A 24,112-nucleotide genomic window follows, 5' to 3' on the forward strand; every position below is an offset into this window, starting at 1 on the left:
GAAATCTGTAACATTAAAACTCGCAATTTGTCTACAATACATACGTTTGTGTCGTTAGATCCAAAAAATTCTCTATAGCAAACTTTGCATCGCAATTCTTTCTTTCCCCCCCCCCCCCCCCCCAAAAAAAAAGAACATACATTCATCATCGTACTTTCAAAAATAAATAAACATAAAATACAAATACCTTATATATTTATTTGTCATCGTTCAGGAACCGGGAGACGCGACTCAGCGACACAGATCACGTCCATATCGCCGCCGAATGAGCCACAGGAATTCTCCACGACGAATCAGCGTCGTCGAAGATCCAGCTTGGCGCAGTTGACGGACATTTTGCGGGAATGGAGCGGCGGTGGCGCTTCCGCAAAGAGCGAACGTGGAAATAAATTGTATCGTCGCGAAACATTGGCCGATATCGCGAAATCTTTGCCGTGGTCCAGACAGACGACCACGGATGCAAGCCATTTGGAAAGACTGCGCAAGAGACGCGAAAGCTCAGTCGATAGCGGGATTAGAAGCCAGGCGTCGACGAAATCGAGGAAAGATTCGACGATCAGCGAACTTAAGAACGATATTGCCAGGCTGTGGGGGAAGAAAGAGACTCCACAGGCGCAACCACCTCCTACGGTTATTTCGCCTACTTATCGAGGTTAGTTGGACGAATGTTCCGTAATATTCACTTTACCATACCGACCAAGTCTCAAGTTCTTATATTTCGTAATTATTAGATTGTAGATTGTTAGACGTTTATAGAAAATTTGGAGATTGTAAAATTTAGAATGCATATAATACGCAGAAATATATCAAATATTTCAAATGGAATACTTATTATAACGTTTAGCGGATAAAAGAAATTTTTACCTAGTTTCCATGTAATTATATTCAGAAAAATTTGAATGTTCATAAATATCCGCAATATAGTAACTACGAAAACCACGGATTTTTCGTGAAATTAATTTTGTTCGTTCCTTTGTTTATTTTTATCGTGTAACTTTAATTCTGATCGAGCGATATTTCTGAATTTCTTATTCTATTGAATTCGAAAGAGCGAGATCCCAATCTGTTTTATAACGCCATATAGGTTCCACAGAACGAATGTATTATATGAATTTACAATTTTACTTCGATTAGGATGTAAGAATGTATACAAGTAACGTAAAATTGATTTATGAAATTCCGTTTGTTTTATCGTCAGTCTTCTACTTTTATATATAAGAATTTATCAGTTCTAGCGACTTGTACAATCTCGTACTAATTCGTAACATCGAATCAATTGTACAAAAGATGTTGAACAGATGGAGGAGATGTTGACAATTTGAAAAGAGAATATTATTATAAATAAATAGACATTAAGGTGATAGTTATATATTATACACTATATAGAATTAGGTTGCCGTTATATACATTGATTATGTGACGTTGAAAGTTGATGCGTCTAAAATCGTACGTTATCAATATTATGAATAACCCAATTTCGCGGATCATGTTGTGTGTATTAATAGAATAACCAAATACTGATCCCAAAGTATCGGTTATTGCTCAATCACGCGATTATTTGATACGCGCGTACTATTTCCATAATGATATACAATATCAGTGTAATATTATGAAATCAATTATAATTTCTATCGCTACAAAAAGGGAAAGGTATTAGCTTGATGCAATTAATTACTGATGTACGATTTTTTACCAAATAATTTGCTAAGATAATACATTACTGAATTGACTTATCGTTTAATTTGTTGGTTCCATTGATCAAATAGAGATGTCGAACTTTTAATTTGTATAAGTTATTCGTGAAACTTTATTCGTTTTGCTGATCCTATTATGCAAGAGAATTTAGTAGTACTAATAATTTGTGAATTTTTATTCCCAACATTTCACTGATAATATTAATTCGAATACCAGATGTGCGCAATTGCGCTGGTATAAATAAATGATGTATAATAAAATAATAGTTTTTCAATTCATTAATAAATGAAAACAATAGAGTTCTTATAATATTAAAATCTTTATAGCACATTGTTTCAAAACATAAAATTTTACCCAATATAAAATCCACGATGAAGCTATTTAATTTTGAAAACTCTTTTAATAGTCAAATAATTCAAATATTTTTCAGGCTCAAGTGATCCGAGAGGTTCTCGACGCGGTTCCGGTGAGAGTGGAAGAACCAAAAGCCAAGGAGAGCGAAAGCATACTTGCAGTCGTCACAGACGCAGGCAGTCGCAGCAATCACAGCAATCGGTGGACAGTAGTAGTGGCATGATGCCCACGAAATATTATAGAAGTGATCAAAGACCGAGCGCTTCCAGCACTGACAGCGCAGCCAGCAATGCTGTCAGGTACATGACGTCCACCTAACATTCGCATTCGACTCTCTGGTTTCGATTGTGACGCGTATACGCGAGCTTGTCTCTGATGGGGGCAATTCTAGAGGAGGGAATTTAATTACCTTGTTGCTGATTCCGAATAATCTCCTGTAGAGTAGAGGAAACGGTTAGCTTTGTTGAATGCATGTTATGTACTTGAGTCAGGTTGATTTTAGATATATATTATTCTGAAAATAATTATTATATAACTGTAGTAAAACGTAGAATTTTTGTCTGAGGAACTGAAAGTTTATTATTAACAAGAAAATTGCAAAATAAATTCTTGGAGTATTTTTTTTTATCTTATAATACAAAGATATATTCTATTATTCTATTACATGTAATTGTAATATGTTCTAGTCTTTTTGTAATATGCGGCATTTATATGAATCGAGTGAACTTGGAGTGAAGTCTTTATTCATAAATTCAAATAAATTCAATTTAATTTAAATAGCGCGATTAGTCTGAACGACGCTTAAACCTTATAATTTCAGGAGTCTGCATCATTCTAGGTATCCACTTTCTATTTTGGTATCCATTAAAAGTCAAATTATTTTCAAGAAATTTCGAGTGAAGTAATTTACACGAATATTTTTATGGATTGAAGAATTATTGTTGATGAATCTAAATTATTTCAATTCTAATAATTTGGCTAATCTAAATGAAACTTAAACATAAAAATTTCACAAATCTAATAAAGTAACGTTTTATAATCAGGGAACACTTGGAAGCGCGCAATTCCATGGATAAAAGCGACCGATCGAGCAGCATCGAAGGCAAGACACCCGTGACATCTAGTACTGAGTCGAAAACGTCGACCACTACCACAACAGTCTCGTCAACGATCGCTACAATAACGACCACGTCGGCTGCGTTAACCACGTCAACCTTAGATCCAAAGAACGCCACAGAGAGCAGAAATCTAACTCTCGATTCATCAATCACACCCCCCACTATCGTGATGTCATCAGTGACACCGCCAAGCGTTTCACCGACAGTTGGTAGTAACCTTCCGCTTCCCGGAACTTCCACTTCCGGTAGCTCCAGCCCTGTCGGTTCGCCAAATGTTAACACGCCAACGCATCCTTTGCTTAGCACTAGAAGAAACTCCACTACTCAGGTGAGGTATAGAAAGGTTTTGTTAATACGTAGGAAGGAAGTTTAAGAAAAATTTCCGAAATTTAGAATATTTTTATTAAGTCGTAATACAGAAATCAAATATCCGCTTTTGTTGTGCCATATTTTTAACTCTTTCTCTTTTTAATGAATATATTTATCTTTAGATATGTATATAGATATGTATATGTATGATAGATATGTATATAGATCTTTATATATTATTTTAGGTCAGATAATTTTGTCTTTAATAATTTAGAATTGTATCTTTTAACATCTTTATGTATAAATATATCTTCTCTATAGTTCAGTAAAATTTTTGGATGTTTAAAAATTGGATATTACGTACATTACAACTTAATATCCTTGGTTCATCTACTATCCATTTAGTTATTTAGTAATCTAATCTTCTATACGAAATAATGACGTGTCAAATATGGATAATATTGTTAGAAATTGCAAACTAAAAATAAAATTCGATAGAATTCACAGATCGTTCAAAGTCGAACATTTCATATGTTACTACCTAATAATAGAGTATGCATTTATTAATCCAGTCGCATGCACAACATAATAACGTATGAAATATGTTCAATGCTGTCAGAAACCTCAAAACAAAATTATGTTTCAATCTTCCTTCTCTGACAGACGTATCCGTATTAAATGATACGTCACGTTAAATGAAATAATAGCAGACACGTCTAGTTAGACGCAAAGTAGAAATAGAAACTAGATATTGAAACATTCTATTATTAAATTATCGATCTGTTACAGTGCTATCAGAAGGGGAAGGAGCTTTCCCCAAACAAGGCGTCAAGATTAATACGACAATCGGCTGCTATAGACGAGTCGATGCCACCCGCACGGCACCGTCGCGGAAGTCAGCCAACTCTGTCACCGGATACTGACGAAGGAGGTACAATCATTAACATCAACCATTATCGACCACTTTCATCCTTCGCAAATGAAACTATCAATGTAACTTTAAATATAAATACACGTATCTATGTCCTAATTACAGTCTTTTAACACTACCTGTATCTCTCTCTTTGTGCACGATGTTTCATTTAACCCTGCTGCATTCTTTCAATAATTTTCGACCTAACTGTACTTTTACAAAATATCTCAAGTTTCAAATAAGTATGAGCAAATTCTTCTTTATATGCATGATTTCTCGTTTCAATTTTCTGTTCAACATTTTCCTAAAACATAACAAATCCTTTCCCAAATCTGTTTAATTAGGTTTCAAGATCGCACGTACAGTGACTCGCATTAATATTCGACCACCACAATGTGTTGTACTATACATTTCTTTGTAATGAATTATGTTAGGTAACGAGTTTACTACTCCTTGGTATATTAAGATAGATACTGTAGTTGATTAGTTTTTAATATATTAACATAAATATCGTAGTTGGTAGAGAAATATATTTTACTTGTTTAACGTTCATACTTCTAAATAAAAAAGAAAATAAGCTAAATAATGCTCAAAATGTAATATTCGAATATTAATGACGAAGGCCGAAAATATTATGAAGATTGAATTCTGTTATGTGTATTTATATTTTATATTTGTAAATATAGTGTTTGTTTGTTAAAATGAGAGCAAAATTGAAACATAAAACTTCACAGCAGGGTTGTAAAAATCATATCGTCTTTCCTCCACTTCCTGCTGTCGATAACTTCCACGTTTATCTTGTTCCTATCGTATTATTCGAAAAATCTAGATCTTCTTCATCTTTCTTCCTTCCATTATTTCTTCAATTTATTCTTTCCTCTAACATAGTGTAAAATAAAATATAGTGTAAAATTGTGTGAGGATTAATAATAGGAGCGAATTTTGTGGGGGATGTTTGAAGGTCGGAGAGCTCGTAAAGATTCGTTAAGTCCGGATTCTGCTTCATATCCTCGGCGTCGGGACTCGAGAAGCCATCTGAGTCCAGACCGGGCTGTCGATAAAAGGGATATCAGTCCTATCAGAGAGAGATCTCAGCTGACAAGGCAGTCAATGTCTATGGCTGGTCGGTCGCCGCCCAGGTACCTGCATTTTATCGATTCTCGGTGGCTGCTAGTAATGCGACTCTATCGATAGAGAACAGATTAGGAATTACAATTAGCAACGGAATTTAAAATGCGTCATTGGAAACTTTGCTACATTTCTGTGAAGATAAAATACTACACTGCCTTTTTTTGCACCCTGTTTTCAGTTTGATATGATACTTTGAATACCAGACTTAATTTAATGTATATAAATGTATTTTTGTCTTCTTAATTTATCTCTTTTTCCAAGTTAAGAATAATACAATTGAATAGAAAAAATTTCTTTTATATTTTTAAATTGTTCCATGTCTTATTTTTTCCTGTGGTTTTTCTTATGCAATTAAGTCGAAAATTTACATCTTATATCTTCAAATCGTTTTGCGATTTGTCTATGTTTTTAATATAAATTTAGTACGAATAAAAATTTTGCGTTGTAGGTCGCCAGATAGCTCCTCTTGTTCTTCGAGAGACCCGAGTCCTTGTGCTCGTGCACCGGGAGGCATACCACATGCTCCAATAGCTAGAAGGCAGTCGACAACAGACGAGATATTTATTGCTCGTGGCTTTCGACGACAGAGTACCACAGAAGAAATAATAAGATGTCGAAATTTTAGAAGACAGAGCTCTCAGAGCGAAAAAATGGTTAGTTTTTTTATTAATTAATTAGCAAAATACTAAAGTTTCTTTTTTGTTTGAAAATTGAAGAATTGCTTTGATTTAATTATTGTTGGATAATAATTCTTGTCTGTTAATACATATTCTTGATTTTTATTAGGTTCAAAGATATCAAGGACGAAGAGACAGTTCGACTCAAATCACTGACGGAACATTCGCTACGATGTCTGTCGAGACATCGAACACCTTTTTCGATAGCAGTACCCAGACTGGTGAGTCATAAATTTCATAATTGGGCAAATTGCAACACGTGAGAAGGAAACTTGAAACTTGTATCCTGAAATACGAAAAATATTTCTCTATATAAATCGTATATAATAGAGTGATAATAAATGGTCTCTGTTGGCCAATATTATTTCAAATCTCCCGCTCCGCGTTAAGTAGTATCGTTTGTACATTGTCAGACGCAAACGTCCTTTAAAAGGTACCACTTATTACAAACGAAAATGTACGATTATTTTATCATGATATTTGTTGTTTCTAATGAAATCATTATTTTATTTATATACCACAAATTCTTTATTTTCACATTTATTTCTCTCGATCAAGCGTATTTATTTAGGACTTAAATAATTTGAAGATTTTGCTAAACCTTTAATTATGTAGGACATCAATTTAATTAAAAATATATTAATTATCCTACTTTCTACGTCAATTTCATTGCAATATCAAAATATAGCCATATTAGCGATAAAGGATTTCCAAAATAATTTATCAATTCGACTTAAATACTATTATTCTTATATTAATTACACAATCTCGAAACTTCTGCTTTAGTATTGCTCGGTGAAATGACTAATCACTCATATATTAAGAATCCTCTCAAATCTCAATCGATCGGCAAATTCACAAAGGTGCTATCAAAATTCAAATCTAAATCTCCTTTCTCATCTCCACATCTGGAGCTTCAACGTCCATCAGTTTTCCTCGCAACTCTATCCCAATGTTCGGAACCCATAGCGCTCATAAGGTTCACGAAAGATCCGCAGAAGATTCACGAAAGACCCGCAGAAGATTCACGAAACCATCCACTAGCGCCAAAAAATCCGCTCGAATTTCGCGCCTTCGATATATCTCTGTAAAGCGGAATCGAGCGGCAGCATGCGCCTTAGCAACGGCGCGGCGTTCGCCGTGTCCAGCCGGCGTCGCGACGCCGTGCAGCGTCTCCGTGGACGCAAGCGTGGTGTCAGCTACTCTAGTTCCAATGGAGTGACACTGGGTGCATGACAGTCGACAACCAGCCGAAGAGGAAACCAGCCTCGATGAGCTGCTGCTTGTCGAGCGTGTGCGTGTACTTCTCGCGTCGAGACGTGTTTCCTGGTTTCATCCTAGTGTCCTGGACGCTCAAACACCATCGTCGTATCAACGGCATGCAAAAAGCTCTGTGACCCTTGTAACCATGCAATCCAACCGGACATAGTGATCGTGGATCGGCTTGTTGTCCAGATCGACGATCGAATAATTCAACATCCTTATACGCCTTCGAAGGATCAACATCTCCTGTGCCATCAAACTAACATCAAGGAAAAGGATGGATCAAGAATGATCGAGATTTTTCTGAATTATCTAGACACGAAGCTGTGTTTTCACTAAAAAGCGTCGTGTGTTGACAAGCTCCTCTCAAGGGATCACCTGTTCATCTATACGCTGTGTTTACTTTAACGACGAATCTATTCCGACGTGAATAAAATTGCATTCCTATTAGAAAAGATCTAATTTTGTCGGAGGATCCAGCTGTTCTATTGACCGGACGAGAGCTTCGATTTTCCATTAGAAGGATGGGTGGTGCCCTTCAAACGATGATCGAGGAATCTTTCGAGGGATCGATCGACTGATCAGATCCCTTAGAAGCGTGTCCAGTCGCAGGACTTGCCCTGGATACCGTTGTCCTTGGCAAAGCTAATTTCAACTGACCCAGTACCTGACTAGTGACAGCAACCACTTGTGGCGGTGTGTGGCGGATATCGCGTATCACGAACACTTGAAAGCCGGCTAGCGTACTTGCATATGGCATTTGGTTCCTTTAAATACGTTTTTGGGGGGGGATAGAAATAATTTCGAAGGACTGTTCGATGGTTAAAAGCAGATTCTCTAGTCAGTGGTGCGCGCGTTCATTGTTTGCTTGCGTTCGCGGTGTACTCGTGTGACATGTGACGCGAAGACAAGGTGTGCAACGAGTGTGATGGGAAAAAGGACTCGTCATAGTGAAAGAGGATTCCGTTTGGCCAGCGACGGGATGAGGTTGCCGCTTTTCGTCGAGTTGACGCTCCGTCGGAGGTAGGATCACTCGTCGTGTCATTGGACACGATGTATATATCATATTATTTACTATATCTTCGCTGTTCTTTAACTTTTATGCTGCGTAGTTCATTCGTTAAAGTATTTTTTAAAAGAATTGATTCTGGAGGATAGGAAAAAATTGGTTGAGCCTTAAGATATTTTTGCTTTTTTCCTATTTGCATCGGTGTATATACTAGTGCTTATAAGTATTTGGACAAATTGGAAGAAAACGTGTCTTAACTATCTCTTTAAGAAATCTATCACAAACAGTAGTACAATTAAACGCACGACTCAACGATGTACCCACCTGTTTTAGGTACCACAGTTTGATCTAATCACCATGGCCTTTCAATTATATATTCTGTCGATACAAAAAAAAACTATATATAACAATGATAATGTTATGATAATGTTGGAAACCTAAAGAAGAACCTATTTTTAATCTTATTTATTGTTTATAAATTAAAGGATTTAAAAATGAGGGAGTTGCCCATGAGCAACAAGAAAATTCGACAAAGTTTAATAATCATGACAAACTATATGTAATATTCTATTAGGTATAACTGTAATGATCATATATAATAAAATTAGTATAGACACGTTTTATCCGGACATTTTTAGAGTAGATTTTTGTCAAATTCCATGTTAAAGAATAATAAATTTCAACGATACCAGAACTATAGCCGAATTCTGCAGCGCAAAGGTTAAATTAATCACATCCATTTCTCGTGCACTAATTCTTCTAATTTAGTTAATTTGTACTAACAGTACATGAATGTTACTAAACTATATAAATTAAAGAGAAACCAATGGCTAAAAGCAATACTTACCATTTTCCTATAAGATTATCAAATAATACATTTTAATTACTAATAATTACTCGCTCGTATATAAGCAATTCATCAATGTATTTACACGTTTTCATAAAAATCTTTAAATATTGGGAACTTAGTATGCAGGAGAAGTGTAATCTATATCTTAGGAACTAGATACTTTTCTAAGAGTATTCTGTTATTTTAATTGAAAAATTTTATCGTTACTTGCTAATTTCATCTTTGATCTATCTTTTGTAAATTCTATCGCTATTGCAAATATTTCATTGAATATTTAGTCCTTTTAAAATCAGATTTGTCACGTTACAGTGTTAAGTAATAATACAAAATGTGTTCGTTATTTGTCAACACAAAATTCATAATTGTGTCGCTGTTACTAAATTACTGTATAAAATAGCGGTTTCTATCAAAACTATACCTACGTTGAATAAGTGTGTGTTTATATGTCGATTCGACAAGAAGGTATTATAATATTGCTTTTGACCACTAATTTCCCCAATGGAAATTAATATTCATACATTTCAATGACATGCATATATTATTGACGTACAGTTAAAAAAAAGTACAGTGGCTGTAAAAGGTATTTTTACACATTATATATTACGTGGAACTTATTAATTACCTAATTAATTAGTACCTAAATGCTTCAACAAATACAACGATGTACAAATGCTTTTCGTAGCCATTGTAAATCGTCTGAAGTGTTATAGACTAATGACTATAACATATATTTTTATTCCAATCTTAGTCTTTCGTTTCTTTTTCCTTTGTCAAGTAGTTTACATAGAAATGTCGATCGAATATTTATATCGGTGGTAAAACGTGCGGGAGAAATGCGTTTCGCGCGGCCGTTAAAAGAGCGGCGAGTATTTTCGTAGCACGGTTTTACGAGTCCCGTGATTAGCGGAGCGGAGAAACGCCGCTCGTTAGAATGCTTTCATTGTTGGAGCCACGTCAGAGGCTTCCTCCCGCGTGTTGAAAACACAACGCGTGCGTCCGTATGCATTATGGGTGGCGTGGAACAGCTTTCACAACGTGACTTTTATGGAAATTTTGTGATCAGCGTTGACAGGACGTTTCCATGAATCTCGCGATGTTTCGTTTACGCTCAGCTTTGATTAAATTCGAGGGAATTTCTAATTGCGATGCCGGACTCGTTTCTCGTCAGGTTTTTAATCTTCGTCTGCGAGAAATGCATTTAACCAGAGATTCTGATAAAACTTCCAGTAAAATTGCATATTCAAGGAAATATCCTTGCTTAAGGATTTATGAGAAATAAACACGATTTCTAATTTTCAATTTCCAATTTTATATTAATCTTGGGATTTAACAACATTTTGAAACGTATCGGAGAAAGGAAGCTTCAACAGCTACATTCTTCTTAATGGGTTTCGAAAGATATTCAAACACTTGACTTCTATTTCTTAACGGAACTTCATATAGGTATAAATAAATCTATTTTATAAAATTACAGAAGTAAAGAAATTCTATTTTACGTAGAATCATGGCAATAAATTAATTCTATTACATATAAAATTTACACATATAAGTTCTAAGTTATTTGTACAAAAATTTCGATTAATCTCTATGCGAATTCTCACTATTAATAGAATTTCTATACAAAATTATAATTACCTACCTAAAGGAATTTCATTATACCATCCTTTACGCGATTCTTTCAAACATTTGTGCGATTTTTCATGTCATTGAATTGCAAAGAAACAGTCACCATTCCACATTATTAAATCTCTACACGAATGCTAACTTTTATCTTAACTTCTACATAAATTGTCTTCCTTTCATTGCACACTCATCTCCATCGCTCAATCCTTTTACAAAGAAAATTCCTTTACCCAATTTCTCCTTTTAAATGCCCACTCTATCATTCCTAAACTACTTATCGATTAACCACCAATCTGTAAAATATTCCAGCGATCTTTCGTTTCATTAAATCGTCACGAGTTGTTGTTACAATAACCGTTCGTATTTATCATCGCCCCTTTATTCATAGCAATGACAAAAGGAACTTCTGTTCGTTAACGAGAACGAGAAGACGTTTCACGCGAAATTTGCAACGAAAATGTAAGTTTCATGCGATTCGCGTCGTCGCCAGCCAGAAGACCGTTCATTACGTGAAAAGAAGAAGAAGAAGTCGGAATAACTCCGGGCCGGAAGTCGTTACAACGCTTCTTCTGGCGCTCCCTGTTGCGCCAACCTCGAGTTTTCATTCCGTCCCGTGAATACGGCTCCCCTGTGATTATCGTCGAACAAGAAATTCTTGCTACGAAACGCTTTCGACGAAAGTTCGTCGGCTACCGCTTCGTTGTATTCCTTTCTATAGGGCTTTGACAATGAGTTTCTACCTTCGTGAATTTAATTACCGCGCTGGATCTCGCTGGGAACGTTGGACAATTGTCAGAGACGTAGAATCTCTCACTTTGTAACAAATGGAAATATTTGTCTGCTGGTTTGTTAACTTCAAGGACGGTCCACTTTGGTCGATGGCTCGTTTCGAAGATCGTCGATCGTATTTCTTTTTTATGTTTGAGAAATTTTGAGGATAACTTCAAATGCAATTAGAGATTTTAGCGGCGTCTAAAATTAGTATTTTACAATGAATATATGGTGAGAATAAAAGAGATTAAGATTTCAAGGATTCATATTCATCTAAAACAAAGGAAAAATATTGAATTAAATATAATCTTGATAATCTTATTAACATCTTATTAACAACATCGTGAAGTTATAAAATATATATAAACCTGCCGATGTAAATCAAAATGCTTGTTCATGTTTGTACATTTTATTTTCATACAAATCACAGATTGACGTATAATTTGAACCATTTTGCCTTGAACCTTGTATTGTACGATATGAATTTTTTAAATTATAATTTGCGAGATTCATTGTAAATTTCCAAATGATATTTTTCTCTTCTTTCTCCTTAATTAAGGTCGAAGGGAATAAATTGTGTTGCATTTGAATAATATACGAGTTAATATACGTGTTAAAAGGATTTATTTTACGAGCTAACGTTTTTGTACCATATTATTTTATGTTTAACGGGTATATGTAGATTTATGTAGACATTATATATTTAATATGTGTAGATTTATCTCGTTAATCCACGAAAAGTCAATTTCCGAAAATCCATCAGTCAGATCCACACAAAGAATTCACCCTTCACGCTACCTTTTAACAAACGTTTCCTTGTCGAATAAACACGGACTGACTCTCCACGTGGCGCATCCAGCGCACTTCCATTATCACAGCGGTTCATCGTTATTCCTCGTGACACTCTTGTCTCGAAGCCAACCTCTCCTCTTGGTTCATCGTCGATCTTCCATTCCATTCCACGCACCAAATAGAAAGAACACGAGAAAGAAGGAAAGGAAGAGGGAAAAAAAGGAATTGGCCTTAATTCACGAGCCGCAGACTAATGCAATCCTCCGGCAGTTCGTGGCTCCATTTCGAAATTGCGTTAGGGTTTGCTTCCGCATTCTCGTGTTGAAGCTTAGAATAATAAGGTGAAACATACTCTCATTCGCCGTTCTCACTCTTCAGCCAATCCCATCGTTCCTCTTCCTTTCATGCGATAGACAATTTCTTTCTTTTGTATTATACTTCTCCTCGGTTTTATTTTTCTGGCCCTCGATGGAAGAATAGGGGAAAGAAGGTGTTATGTTTTAACAAGTGACGGCCATAAGGCCGAAAAATTGTAGATATCATTTCTTTATATACATATATTCATGAAAATATGTTTTGCAGAAAATTGCACTGTTATTTTCCAACTGTGACCTTTCACGTGTGAGTTATAAAGGTGCTGTCACACAGCGACGTATTTGTATTGAAAAGTTGAACGAAATTATTTTTGTATGTACTGCGACTACGAAAGGTATTTGCACGCGCCCTTGTTTTCCACTGAAGCGTTTTCTCTACCAGGTTATATATTTCATTTTCATAATATCGAATTCTTGCGATCATATGACAACGCTAAATGACACGAAATTTAATATGCTTGGACCTAGTTTGTTGACCTATGTTGATCTATGGAAAAATACACAGGGTATGCTGGTGGTACAATCGGGTACGGGATGATTCTACGTTAGAGAATAAGTCGAAGACATAGAATAACATTTTTTCATATAACGCTTCATTTCCGAGAGAATCGATTTTAAGAATTTGTCAAGTATATTTAAACTTGGCTATGTACCGACTATGAGCGAACAATCAACAGGAGGTTGCGCTACATGCGAAAAAATGTGAAATAAAATTTTCCCATTTAAGGCTTCATTTTGAAGCAAATAAAGTTTGAATATGTTTAGTTTAAGAACTGGTCTACTGCACACACGTTTAAGTATACTTTGCAAATTTTCAGTCTCGATTTTCTCGGAAACGATGCGTCACATTAACAAAATTTATTTTACGTCTTCAATTTCTTTTTTTACGTAGAATTATTCCCCATCTGATTGTATCGCTGGTTACTAGAAATCCTATTATATTGTAAAATGTAGAATTCAAAAAATATCTGAAATATCGAAAACGCTCGTTATAACATTTAGAGAGCAAAACAAATCCATATTTAAATTCCATTTCTTCATATGTCTTCATAAAAACATGAATTTGCATAAACATCCAAATCTAATAGTCACATCTCGTAACATAAGTTTTAAATTGTCAGACAAGCTTACGATATGTCACTTATCAACATTTAACGATGAAACAGGAGAAAGATACAAATCGAAAGAGGTAGAAGAACAAGAATATGACATCGAGGAAAAAGGTTAGAGGAAAAAATGGGAAAAAGAAAGAAAAAGTCGCAGAGCTAGCAGGTCGATCGGTCGGTTCGTTTCCTTCTCTGGACCATTTGTAGTAGACTGGCGGAGTACAATGGCAGCATTAGATGGAAGACGATGGACCGCGATGGACGAAGGAAGAGAAATTGCGCCCGACGAATGGAAATTCAATCGAACGGCCTGATCGCATTATTCCCTAATCTAACCTCTTCCTCCTGCTGCTTGTCACGCCAGCTTGATGGGCTTTTAATCGAAAAATGTTAATCGACCGAAGGGTGGATGGACTTGCGAGTTTCTTCGTGTGTGTACTTTGACACGTTTGTTTAAGATTTAGATTAATTTCGAAGGTGGATTGGAAGATGTTTTGCGATTAGGCGATTTTATAGAGTTGGAAAGTTCAATGTTATTGTACGATTTGCTCTGATTAAAGTAAAAATTCAACAAGTAGCAGGAAAATATAAAATACGAAGCACTAAATGTCGTGTGATTGTTAGTTTTAAATAATATCTCGTGTATTTGTTAGAAATGATTCAATATCGTTAATGTCTTTTTATAAAAATCAATAATCTAATTAAAAAATTTGAAATCAAACTACAGCTCTATTGAAGTCTTTTCGTAACTACTGTATTTATCTTTTATAATATAATCTGAATAATCCTGGAATTTTTGGAAACTAATACTCCTAATGGATGATTGCATATGATGGAAAATTTTCTTTTTAATTGAATTAATTCTTCGAATAATGATAAATGGCAAGATGCATAGGTCGACGACTAAAATATTGAGCCCTACTACTTGCCGACGTTGACTTTTACTACTTCGGTGGCGGTTCATCCTTATAGAATTTGCGAATGGAAGTTATCACGAATACATGATATATTGGTTACTCGGAATATACGTGATCAAAGTATGGTGGTTATGTACGATATTGATGTTTATTGTAATTTAAGCGGAAGTTTCTTGAGAGAATGGTGAGAATGAAATGGTCGCGTAATGTATCGAGTTTTACTACTGAAAGACATGAAGTTTTACCTCTGTTCACATAAGTTGATTGATACCATGATTATGGGAATATTTATACAGAGTGTTTCTGTAGTCGTGATACAACCGGAAAGAAGGAAATTTCTCATATAAAAGTAAGTAAAAAATATAGAATAAAACTTTTTCATGTAGAGCTCGGTTTTCGAGAAAATTGAGTTTGAATCCTTGATAAGTAGGTGTGCAACTAACCGCATTCGTGCTTGGCGAATCCTATCCCATCTTCCATATCCTATATCTTACATCCCACATCTTATATCATGTATCCCACAATTAATACTTCGTTTTGATATACTCTTCTTCACATTCTATACTCCACATTTCGTATCTCTAGCCCGTGTCTTTCATTCTAATTTCAACAGCGTGTATGTCCATTTCATATTTTATATTTCATATTTCCATATCCTTATCCTACAGCACATTTTCCATATGCCTTTTCCCACATCTTGTGCCCAATATTTATTGGACCATATCCTACACCCCGTGTATCCTACTCTATATTCCATATCCTACACCTTATTTCCTTTTTCGTTAAACCCATTTCCTATATCCTGTATCCTAAAAAATTGTAAATTACAAATAAGCAAGAACGAAACAACATATTTTTAAGCAGAAAAATAATTTTTTACCCGCGAAACGTAATATGCCTCCAAATTGCACAAAAAATTGTGCAGAAACTCCCATGAATGAAGACAAATGAAATTCGTTATCCCATAAAATGAGGCTCGTTATCCACGTTCAGAATAAAAGGGACATATGGATATCACTTTGTGAAATCGATATGTTCAAAAATGAATTTCTCTTTCATTTTTCGAACATGCAATATCTTAATACAGTATCTTTCGAAAAGAAGTAATTGTATAACATTGAAAGGGGTGTGAAAATCGGCTTGTAGAGAACTTTTGCAACTTATGAAATTACAAGATGAAAAGTGTAGCTAGGCTTTATTGAATAAAAGTACAGCATCGATATGAAACACGAAAATGAAACTTCTTGATCGAGCAAGAAGTTTTCGAAATAGAGTAACTAAAGTGAAGTTGATCGGTATCGATACTGAGTTATTACAAACTGTTAATTATTAAATTTTCATCCGATTATCTTGCATCCGAAAATTCTATATTTAACACGTTTTTATTTTTACCGGTAAGTTTAAAATTCAAAATTATTTCATATGTTGTGATGGAAAATCAATTTAGATTAAAATTCTAAATATTTTTTCAATTAAATTTTAATTCTTTCCACTCGTCATTTAAAAATTTGTATTTGCGCCATAAGAGTAATATAACAATTATTACAAAACTCAAAGAGAATTTGTAAAACTTTGAAAAAGGAATTAAAAGATATGAATTTTGAAGCAAAATCTCGATGACGAATATCGTTTCCATCGATTCGATGATTGGTAATAAGTGACTTCGTGGTGCTACGATTTCTTCTTTTTCCCCTTTTCTTCTTTCGTTCGCGAGAATCGTCAAGGAATTCTAACCGTAATAACTGCCTGAGAAATAATTATCATTTTAACAGGACGTGACCGTAATCGCCAGCGTCCCGCGATTCCAGGAATTTCATTAGTTTCGATAAATTCAGTCCGTCTAGCCTCGATTGTCTTTCGTCATTAATTCCCGACAACGCAGCCGCATTCATTACTAATTCCTATCTAACACGCCAACTCAATTCGCCCACGATCGATCGATCGTCCGATCATCATTAGAAACGTTTTAATTACCAAGCTCTTTGTTCCCCTTCTTTATTTTTCTTCAAGATTGTTACAAATTTCATGCATTTTTTCTTCATCTAGAAAATAAAATGGAAGACGATTTACTAACTCTAACGAAGATCATTTCTACTGTTGTATTATGTTATAATGAAAGTTAATTTTCACGTTATGAATTATTTTGTAACGATACGTGATTTGTACTTGAAATACCGAATTTTTTAAGTGTCCACAAAATTAAATAATTCAGAATGGACCGTGTATTTATATTAATTTTATGCATATTCGTGCTTTGGTGTATTTTAAATGCGAAATTGTATCTTCTCTTTGAATTGCAATACGAAGAAATATTAAGATGCTTATGTCTTAAAACTATTAATTTTAGGTCATTCTGAATACTTTGCGTAGTCAATGCAAAAATGTAATTAATATAATGTAACAGTTTTATTTCACTTAATTAGTACAGTATAATGTAATTACATAGTTATTATATAGTATAATATATTTTAATTAATATGTGTATAATACAGTTAATAAATCATTAAGATTACACAATTCTAATTTTCTTGAGTCACTGAATCGAATTGTATGGCGTATAAATTCCATATGATCGAAGAATCGCGAAAATTAATTTTTAGAGTCTTTGTTAACTTTCGATCTTGCCAAGTTAATTCTTCTAAAGCCTAAATACTTCAACGACGTTGACCATTTTAGTTTTCTTTCTGTTCTGATGGAAAAATTCGAAACCTGTTGCGGTACGACCCCAAGAACTCTATTCTCCGCTGGCTTGCGCTCTTAACACGTTTTCCCTAGAGCAGAAAGTAATAGGGTTTCCTTATTCTTCGAGACGCAATTTGCGCCTTGGTAGAGCTCTATAAAGGCTTGTTTCTCGAGATTCATGGCCTTGACAAGTGTCCATCGTCCTTTCGAAACCATAATGAAATCGTAATGTATCTAGATATTCCAGCCTTTCATCGTTTCATTGTTATTATTAAATTACGTCTATAGGCACTCGTATTTTTAATTCTTTAATTTTTTAATCTTTGATTCTTCTTCGACAATGAAGAAAACACAGATAAAGGGATGACCTACATTTTAATCATTGTATATATGTCATTGTGTACATGTAAAAGAATCGTTTGTTACCGTGAATCAGATTTATAATTTCAATTATACTCATCTATCATAGTAATCTTCATTCTTTCCTATTTTTAATCAGCATCGTTAATCAGCAGACTGTAGATTTTTGCGCGTCTACGAGAAACTTGAAAGTGCAAAATTATAGCGCAGAATGCACGTAATACAGAAAGACAAAAAATACCCAAATTATAGTACTTTTTGTAAAACTTGCTATAATGGAATATGAATTTGCATAAAATTCCACGCTCTGTTAATCGATAATTCAGTATGGTTCCTACGTGATATTTGAAGAATAAAGCTGGAGGAAGTGCGTGCGTTCGTTCGACGAGTTAGATGGGTTACTTAAAACTGTATGTGTACGTCGGTGTGCGAGGGAGTGACCGTACTTAAGGAACGAAATAGCGAGGGATGGTATGGTTTAGAAGATAGAGGAGAGAGGGTCTTCGAAGTTGAGTTGAGAAAAGAGAATCGAGCAGTGGAATCGAGGCACGCTCGAAGTAGAGGAATTTAGTAGTCTTAGGGCGAGGAATTTAAAAAAAAAAAAAAGAAGAGACCGAGCCGAGGAGAATTTTTTGGAGGAGAGTTTCAAACGAAATTCGAGGAACAGCTTACGAGATAGGAAGTTCGAAAGGTCGTGGGAAGATAGAAGAAACGAAGATCAGAAGGAAAAATGATGGAAGGAGTTTCGGCGAATTTGAAGAAAAATTCCTGACATTTGCTAGGACTAAATTTACAGAGAAAATTGTGGAAAAAGAGGGTGAAAAGTGAAGGAGGAAGTGTTCGCCGAGAATTACATACTTGAAGCAATCGATAAAGAATATTTATAGCAGAGGCCTATAAAAATTCTTAACTTGCTATATTTATGAAGTTGATAACATCTAATTAAGTTTATTTCATAGGGCCAGTTTCTTTGAAAGTTGTAGTTATAGTTTCGGAGAAAATTCATATCAATTTATCAGAATTATCAGAGGCGTGCATCTTCTGTCGAAATGTTATTTGAACCACAGATAAGCGAAATTGTTCTAATAGCAAAATTAAAAATGTTTAGCAAATAGGGTTAATAAAGTTTCTGCTGATGATTAACCAAATAGTTTACAATTGTAAGTCACATGATATGGTTTGTTGAAAATGATCGTAATATACATATAGTTGACATAGAGACGTAATATGACAGGATGTATTAATTATTAACAATTGCATTTCGATGTTACAAATTGAATTCTCTTGGTTGATTTGTCACGTGCAATCTACGTATGGAAATAATGCTACTGCATGATGATAACCTAGTGGACATAGAGAGAAGTTAAAAATCGACACAGTAAGTGTTTGGATGATGAACGAAATTTAGTAGAAAGTGAGATTTTGAAGAGTTCTGTAAACTAGAGGAACGTAGGCAAAATTCAGGAAACGCGAGAAGAATGTGGGGATAAATTAAAGATTACTGATAACTAGTTTGGTAGGCTGTTAAAAAATTTCAATTACTTCATTATCTCAATTATGTGCTGTTTAAGTTATTTATGGAAATTATTAATTTATGAGACTTTTAGAAATTTTTCATTATCGTATTATATAAGTTATTTATTCTTTAAGTTACTTGTAGGAGTAATTTGGATATATAGTAGTTTGATAAGTTTCTTTGGTCATTTTAAATTATTTCATTACGTATTACTTTTTTCATAAGTTCGAATGATTAGTTCACTATTGTTGTAAACTTTAAGTTTCAATTACGTAATGGTTTTATAACGATCATTTGCTTGCCTCGGTTGTGTAACCAAACAAGCATTATATAAATGAAATATTTATGGAATGGTTATTTAAATAATATATCATTTTATTACAGTAAACTCATTTTACAATAACCATGAGCTATTTATTTAAATATACAAATCATTTAATTACACAATTATCAAAGTAATAATTTGTTATTTTATATATGAATAAATATTTCCCAATATTTCAAATAATTTTTGATCTTATCATATCGATATCATCAACTGAGTCAGAAATACAGGTATTTTTACAGTTTAGATGTCACCATCGTGCAATATTCAGGGACGATAGACAACCCTAACAGATAAAAATTAATCTGCAACTGGAAAAGAAGAATTAGCTCTCAGTTGACGTATATGCACTTTTGACAAAGCGTAAGCAGTTTATCTTGTCAGATTTCCGTTTCTATTCTATTTCTATCTCTATTATATTTTGATATTAAAAACTCGTATACTATCGAGCCTGGCTAATTGTACGACTATATTTTTTTATATTTTTATTACTGGCTATATTTTTCTCATCAAGAGTACGCTGTACAAATCATGCGAATTCGCGCGTAATCACCTTCCACGAATATTCTAATTGTCCCTTGCTTTCACCCGAATTTCACCAATACGAGGGAAAATCTAGCCGTTTCCCTTTTCACGCCGATCGCGATCCCTCGATACTTCTTCCCTTTTTACTTTCTTTTCTTTACGAGCCACGACAGAGATCCCGCTTTTAGACGACCGAGCCAGATAAGCCGGATGCTTGTTGGCTCGCACGAGGAGAGAAGCGGAGGTTAAAGCGCCGATAAACCGGGCTTACCGCGGTGACGCGCGTGCTTTTGCCTCGTAACTTCTTTTTCTCCATTTTCTCGTTTGCCATTCTGCACGAAGAATCGCGACCAAGCCTTGTCCACGTCGCAATTTCTCTGTAACTTGTAGCTCGTTGTTAACAGATTTTTGTAGAACATTTTCTAGAACAAGAGGCTTCGGTACCGTGGTAATTGAAAAGAAATTTATTGCATAGGTTTGTCGTCTACAGACATGAACAAAAGAATCCTTAAAATTGTCACTTGCGAATGCATGAATATTATTTGATTATAACATATGAAACGCTCATTTGAATGCTTTAGTTTTTTATGTACGATACAATGTACATAACAGCAAGTATATCATTTGCCTGCACTATATTTGCACTGTATTATTTAAGAAAATTGAACAAACATATTTTTATCATTTTCCACGTGTACTGATATTTTCCTTACATTTACCATAAATAAATTTTTACACAAAACATTCTTTCACAATACTACCGAAATGAGCTCAAATATTATGACGACTGTATATTCACTATAATCCTAAAAATGAAACGTACATGTCCCTATAACGTTCCACTTATATTAATCTTTCTCTTACATTTACTTCACCTTCTTCCCTCTATTCCGGCAAACTAATAAACGCGGAAAACTAATAAATGCCGCAACGCGTTGCCCTGAGATCCATAAACGAAAGAACGCGAATTATTTTGCAACAGCAATATTAAAATTGTCCTGGCTCGTCTCCCCACGGATCTTTCGTTGAATTACGCTTTATTATCCCTGGCGGGAATCTTAATTAATCGGGCTTTATCGCGCGCCTTTTACAAGTTCCGAACTTTATCTCGTTTATCGCGTCGCGAATCAGCACGTAAAGTTCACTTCCTGTTTAGGAGAGCGTTAACCCTTCAACCAGCTACAGTGTTGATAATGTAGTGGTGTGTGGCGTGTATTTCGTGTTTCTACGAAGATACGAGATTGTAGGCGTACGAAGAGACGAAGAGACAAGCTCGTGGGATACTTCATTTTGTTCTAATAGTCGTATCGATTAAACTTGGGGATTAGACTCGAGCTTCTCGGGAGCTCTGCATCAACAATTTCCTGTCCCAGCTAGCGCACTTCTTCCAGTTCGGGGCAAACGTTTCCCGTTTCGCGCGATTTCTTCTCGTGGGTGATATAATTGGATTATTGGGAAATTGATCGTGATATCACGTTGAACAGATACCGTAATTTGCATGATTTGTGTATGTTTTCTTATGAAATGTATGCTGATACTTTGTGCGATATAATTGTTTTTATGGACGAGCAGTACGATTCGTTTTAATGAAATTTTTCATTTCATTTGACGTTTGTTACATTACATGTAAGTACCATTCGTGAGTATTTTTATACGCTGTTATGTAAGTACTGCCAATTAAAATGATAAATCTGTTCCATTTAATCTATGCTCCTCCTGCGTCCAATTAAAAATGATCATATCATATTTTATAAAGCGTATCTTTTTGTTTCAACGATAAGAAGGAAATGCTCTTATTATATCATTATAATCTGTTAAAACTGAGTTTCCGCTTGTTATGCCACGTTTTATAATACTTTGTCTGCGTTTTATTCATACCTTCAAATTGTTAGTAGTTGATTAATTAATATGATATTATTTAATAACGTGATAAACTAATTTTGCTTTCATTTTACCTATAGATCCATACACGTACAAATATTTTCCAAAAATTGCTGTATATTCTAATTGTAGAATTTTCATATGTCTTGTATTACAAATATTTATAATCTTCGTATTTCTAATTACTTTCTATCTGCTCGTTCATTACTCTATAGTTCGTGAAAACTTCTCGTATCTGCCCAACTACTCACATTTCTAAGAAAGCTGAAAACGAGCTTCCTTAATTCATCCAAGCTTCTTATCTCTTACGCTGTTCCAAATTACGGCATAATGTAATAAAAATGTAAAACTTTGCCTCATTAGAAATCCATCATCCTTATCGCATCGTACACGTATACAAAGACTGTGATCTAAAAAGAAAAGAATTTGTTTCGCACGAATGCAAAACTCTCGAAACTACCCTTTCGTCTAAATTTCTTACATTTGGCGCAATTATTCGAATTTCCAAGAGTGAGGAAATAAAATAGTAGTAAACCGATTCCAATTAATCCACTTCTCGCGTCTAATCCATCCCACTAAGTACCTCGCATTTCCGTTACTCAGCGGCGAAAAGCTCTTTCAAAAGCTTAGCGAATCCCTTTGTCGTCTAAATCACATCCAGCTACTTATCAGTCGCGCAGCATTCGAAATTACCAAAGTGGCATAATAAAAATGTAAATTTCCGGTCATTGGCCTGTCAAAGATTCGCACTGAGAAGTATGAAACGTCTGAATTTACTCACGTGATAACCTGCACGCGTGCGTGCGTGCAATTAGACTTCAGAGAGTCGGTCACGAAAAACGCGTCTCGACGCCGGCGCCGCGGCGCCTTCCTTCTACCCGGCGATATCAACATTCCACGCTCGGCACGCGCTGGAATTCTTTATGGTCCCCACGGCAGCGGCACGAAAGAAAGAGAGGCCACACCCTTGGCGAGTGGTCGTTAAGTATAAAACACGAGGAAAAAGAGAAGAAAGAAGGCGATTTAGGGCACGAGAAAAAAAAAGAACTTCCAAGATATCTTGCGACTACTAAGTTTTACGCTAAAGCTTCAGATTTATGTAATTTTTGTTTCGTTAAAGTAATTTCAACTTTTGTGATAGCTAGGCTGAGGATGTTTATGCGCTTTTGGGAAATTTAAAATTGCAATAATCCGCAGAATGCGTAATATTTAATATAAATATTTGAGATGGACAAAGTTGGATACTTTTTGTAATGTTTGGTACGCGAGAGAAAAGTTTTTATGTAGGTTTCGTTTCATAAAATATGTTGGGAAACATTGAAAATATCGTATAAACATCCGCGGTGCAGTGATTAGATGAATTCACAGTCGATTGTATGTTATACAATATCGAGTAAATTAGAGTTATGAATTCGATATAATTACAATTATAATATGTTATTTTATTATAAGCGTATATAGACTAATGAGAGACCAACAAACTGAACAATCACAATTTTTTAAAAATATAATCTTTAAAATCATATTTAAAGATGTATGTAAGTAGGATCAAGTATCAGTGTGTATAGTAGGTTCAGAGTGTGAAATACTAAATAATTGCCGTTTTTCTTTGTAATATAATATTATTTTATCATGTACAATATTTTGAATAAAACAGATGAATTATTTCTGCCTTTGAAAATTCTATCTGAAGTGATTGATTATTCAGCTTTCACCATGGCTTTATTGAAAAATAATTCATGATAAATTTAATAAAACAAAAAAAGCAATTGAATATGACTGAACAAAACAATATCTAACAGTAATGTTTGTTAAAAAAAGTGCAAGAAACTAGAAAAGAATTGTATGTAGATAGGATATACATATGTAAAATCGGTAAAGTCGTGGGATGAAATATTGGGCTATACTACTTGCTAATGCT

General features: G+C 34.6%; 1 protein-coding gene across 12 annotated transcripts in view; it reads left to right on the top strand.

The window, feature by feature from the left end:
- rsh (Rap GTPase activating protein radish) overlaps positions 1–24,112 on the top strand; it is a 156,759-nt gene that overhangs the window by 106,909 nt on the left and 25,738 nt on the right. For all 12 annotated transcript variants that reach the window (XM_069111545.1, XM_069111537.1, XM_069111533.1 and 9 more), the window contains 7 exons: positions 215–652; positions 2,126–2,348; positions 3,093–3,495; positions 4,266–4,407; positions 5,351–5,528; positions 5,969–6,173; positions 6,307–6,418. In XM_069111545.1, the coding sequence (XP_068967646.1) occupies positions 215–652; positions 2,126–2,348; positions 3,093–3,495; positions 4,266–4,407; positions 5,351–5,528; positions 5,969–6,173; positions 6,307–6,418 (1,701 nt within the window). The remainder of the gene's footprint in view (positions 1–214; positions 653–2,125; positions 2,349–3,092; positions 3,496–4,265; positions 4,408–5,350; positions 5,529–5,968; positions 6,174–6,306; positions 6,419–24,112) is intronic.

This window comes from Bombus flavifrons, chromosome 4 (genome assembly GCF_040668555.2).
Source record: "Bombus flavifrons isolate JBK064 chromosome 4, iyBomFlav1_principal, whole genome shotgun sequence".
NCBI classification, from domain to species: Eukaryota; Metazoa; Arthropoda; class Insecta; order Hymenoptera; family Apidae; genus Bombus; species Bombus flavifrons.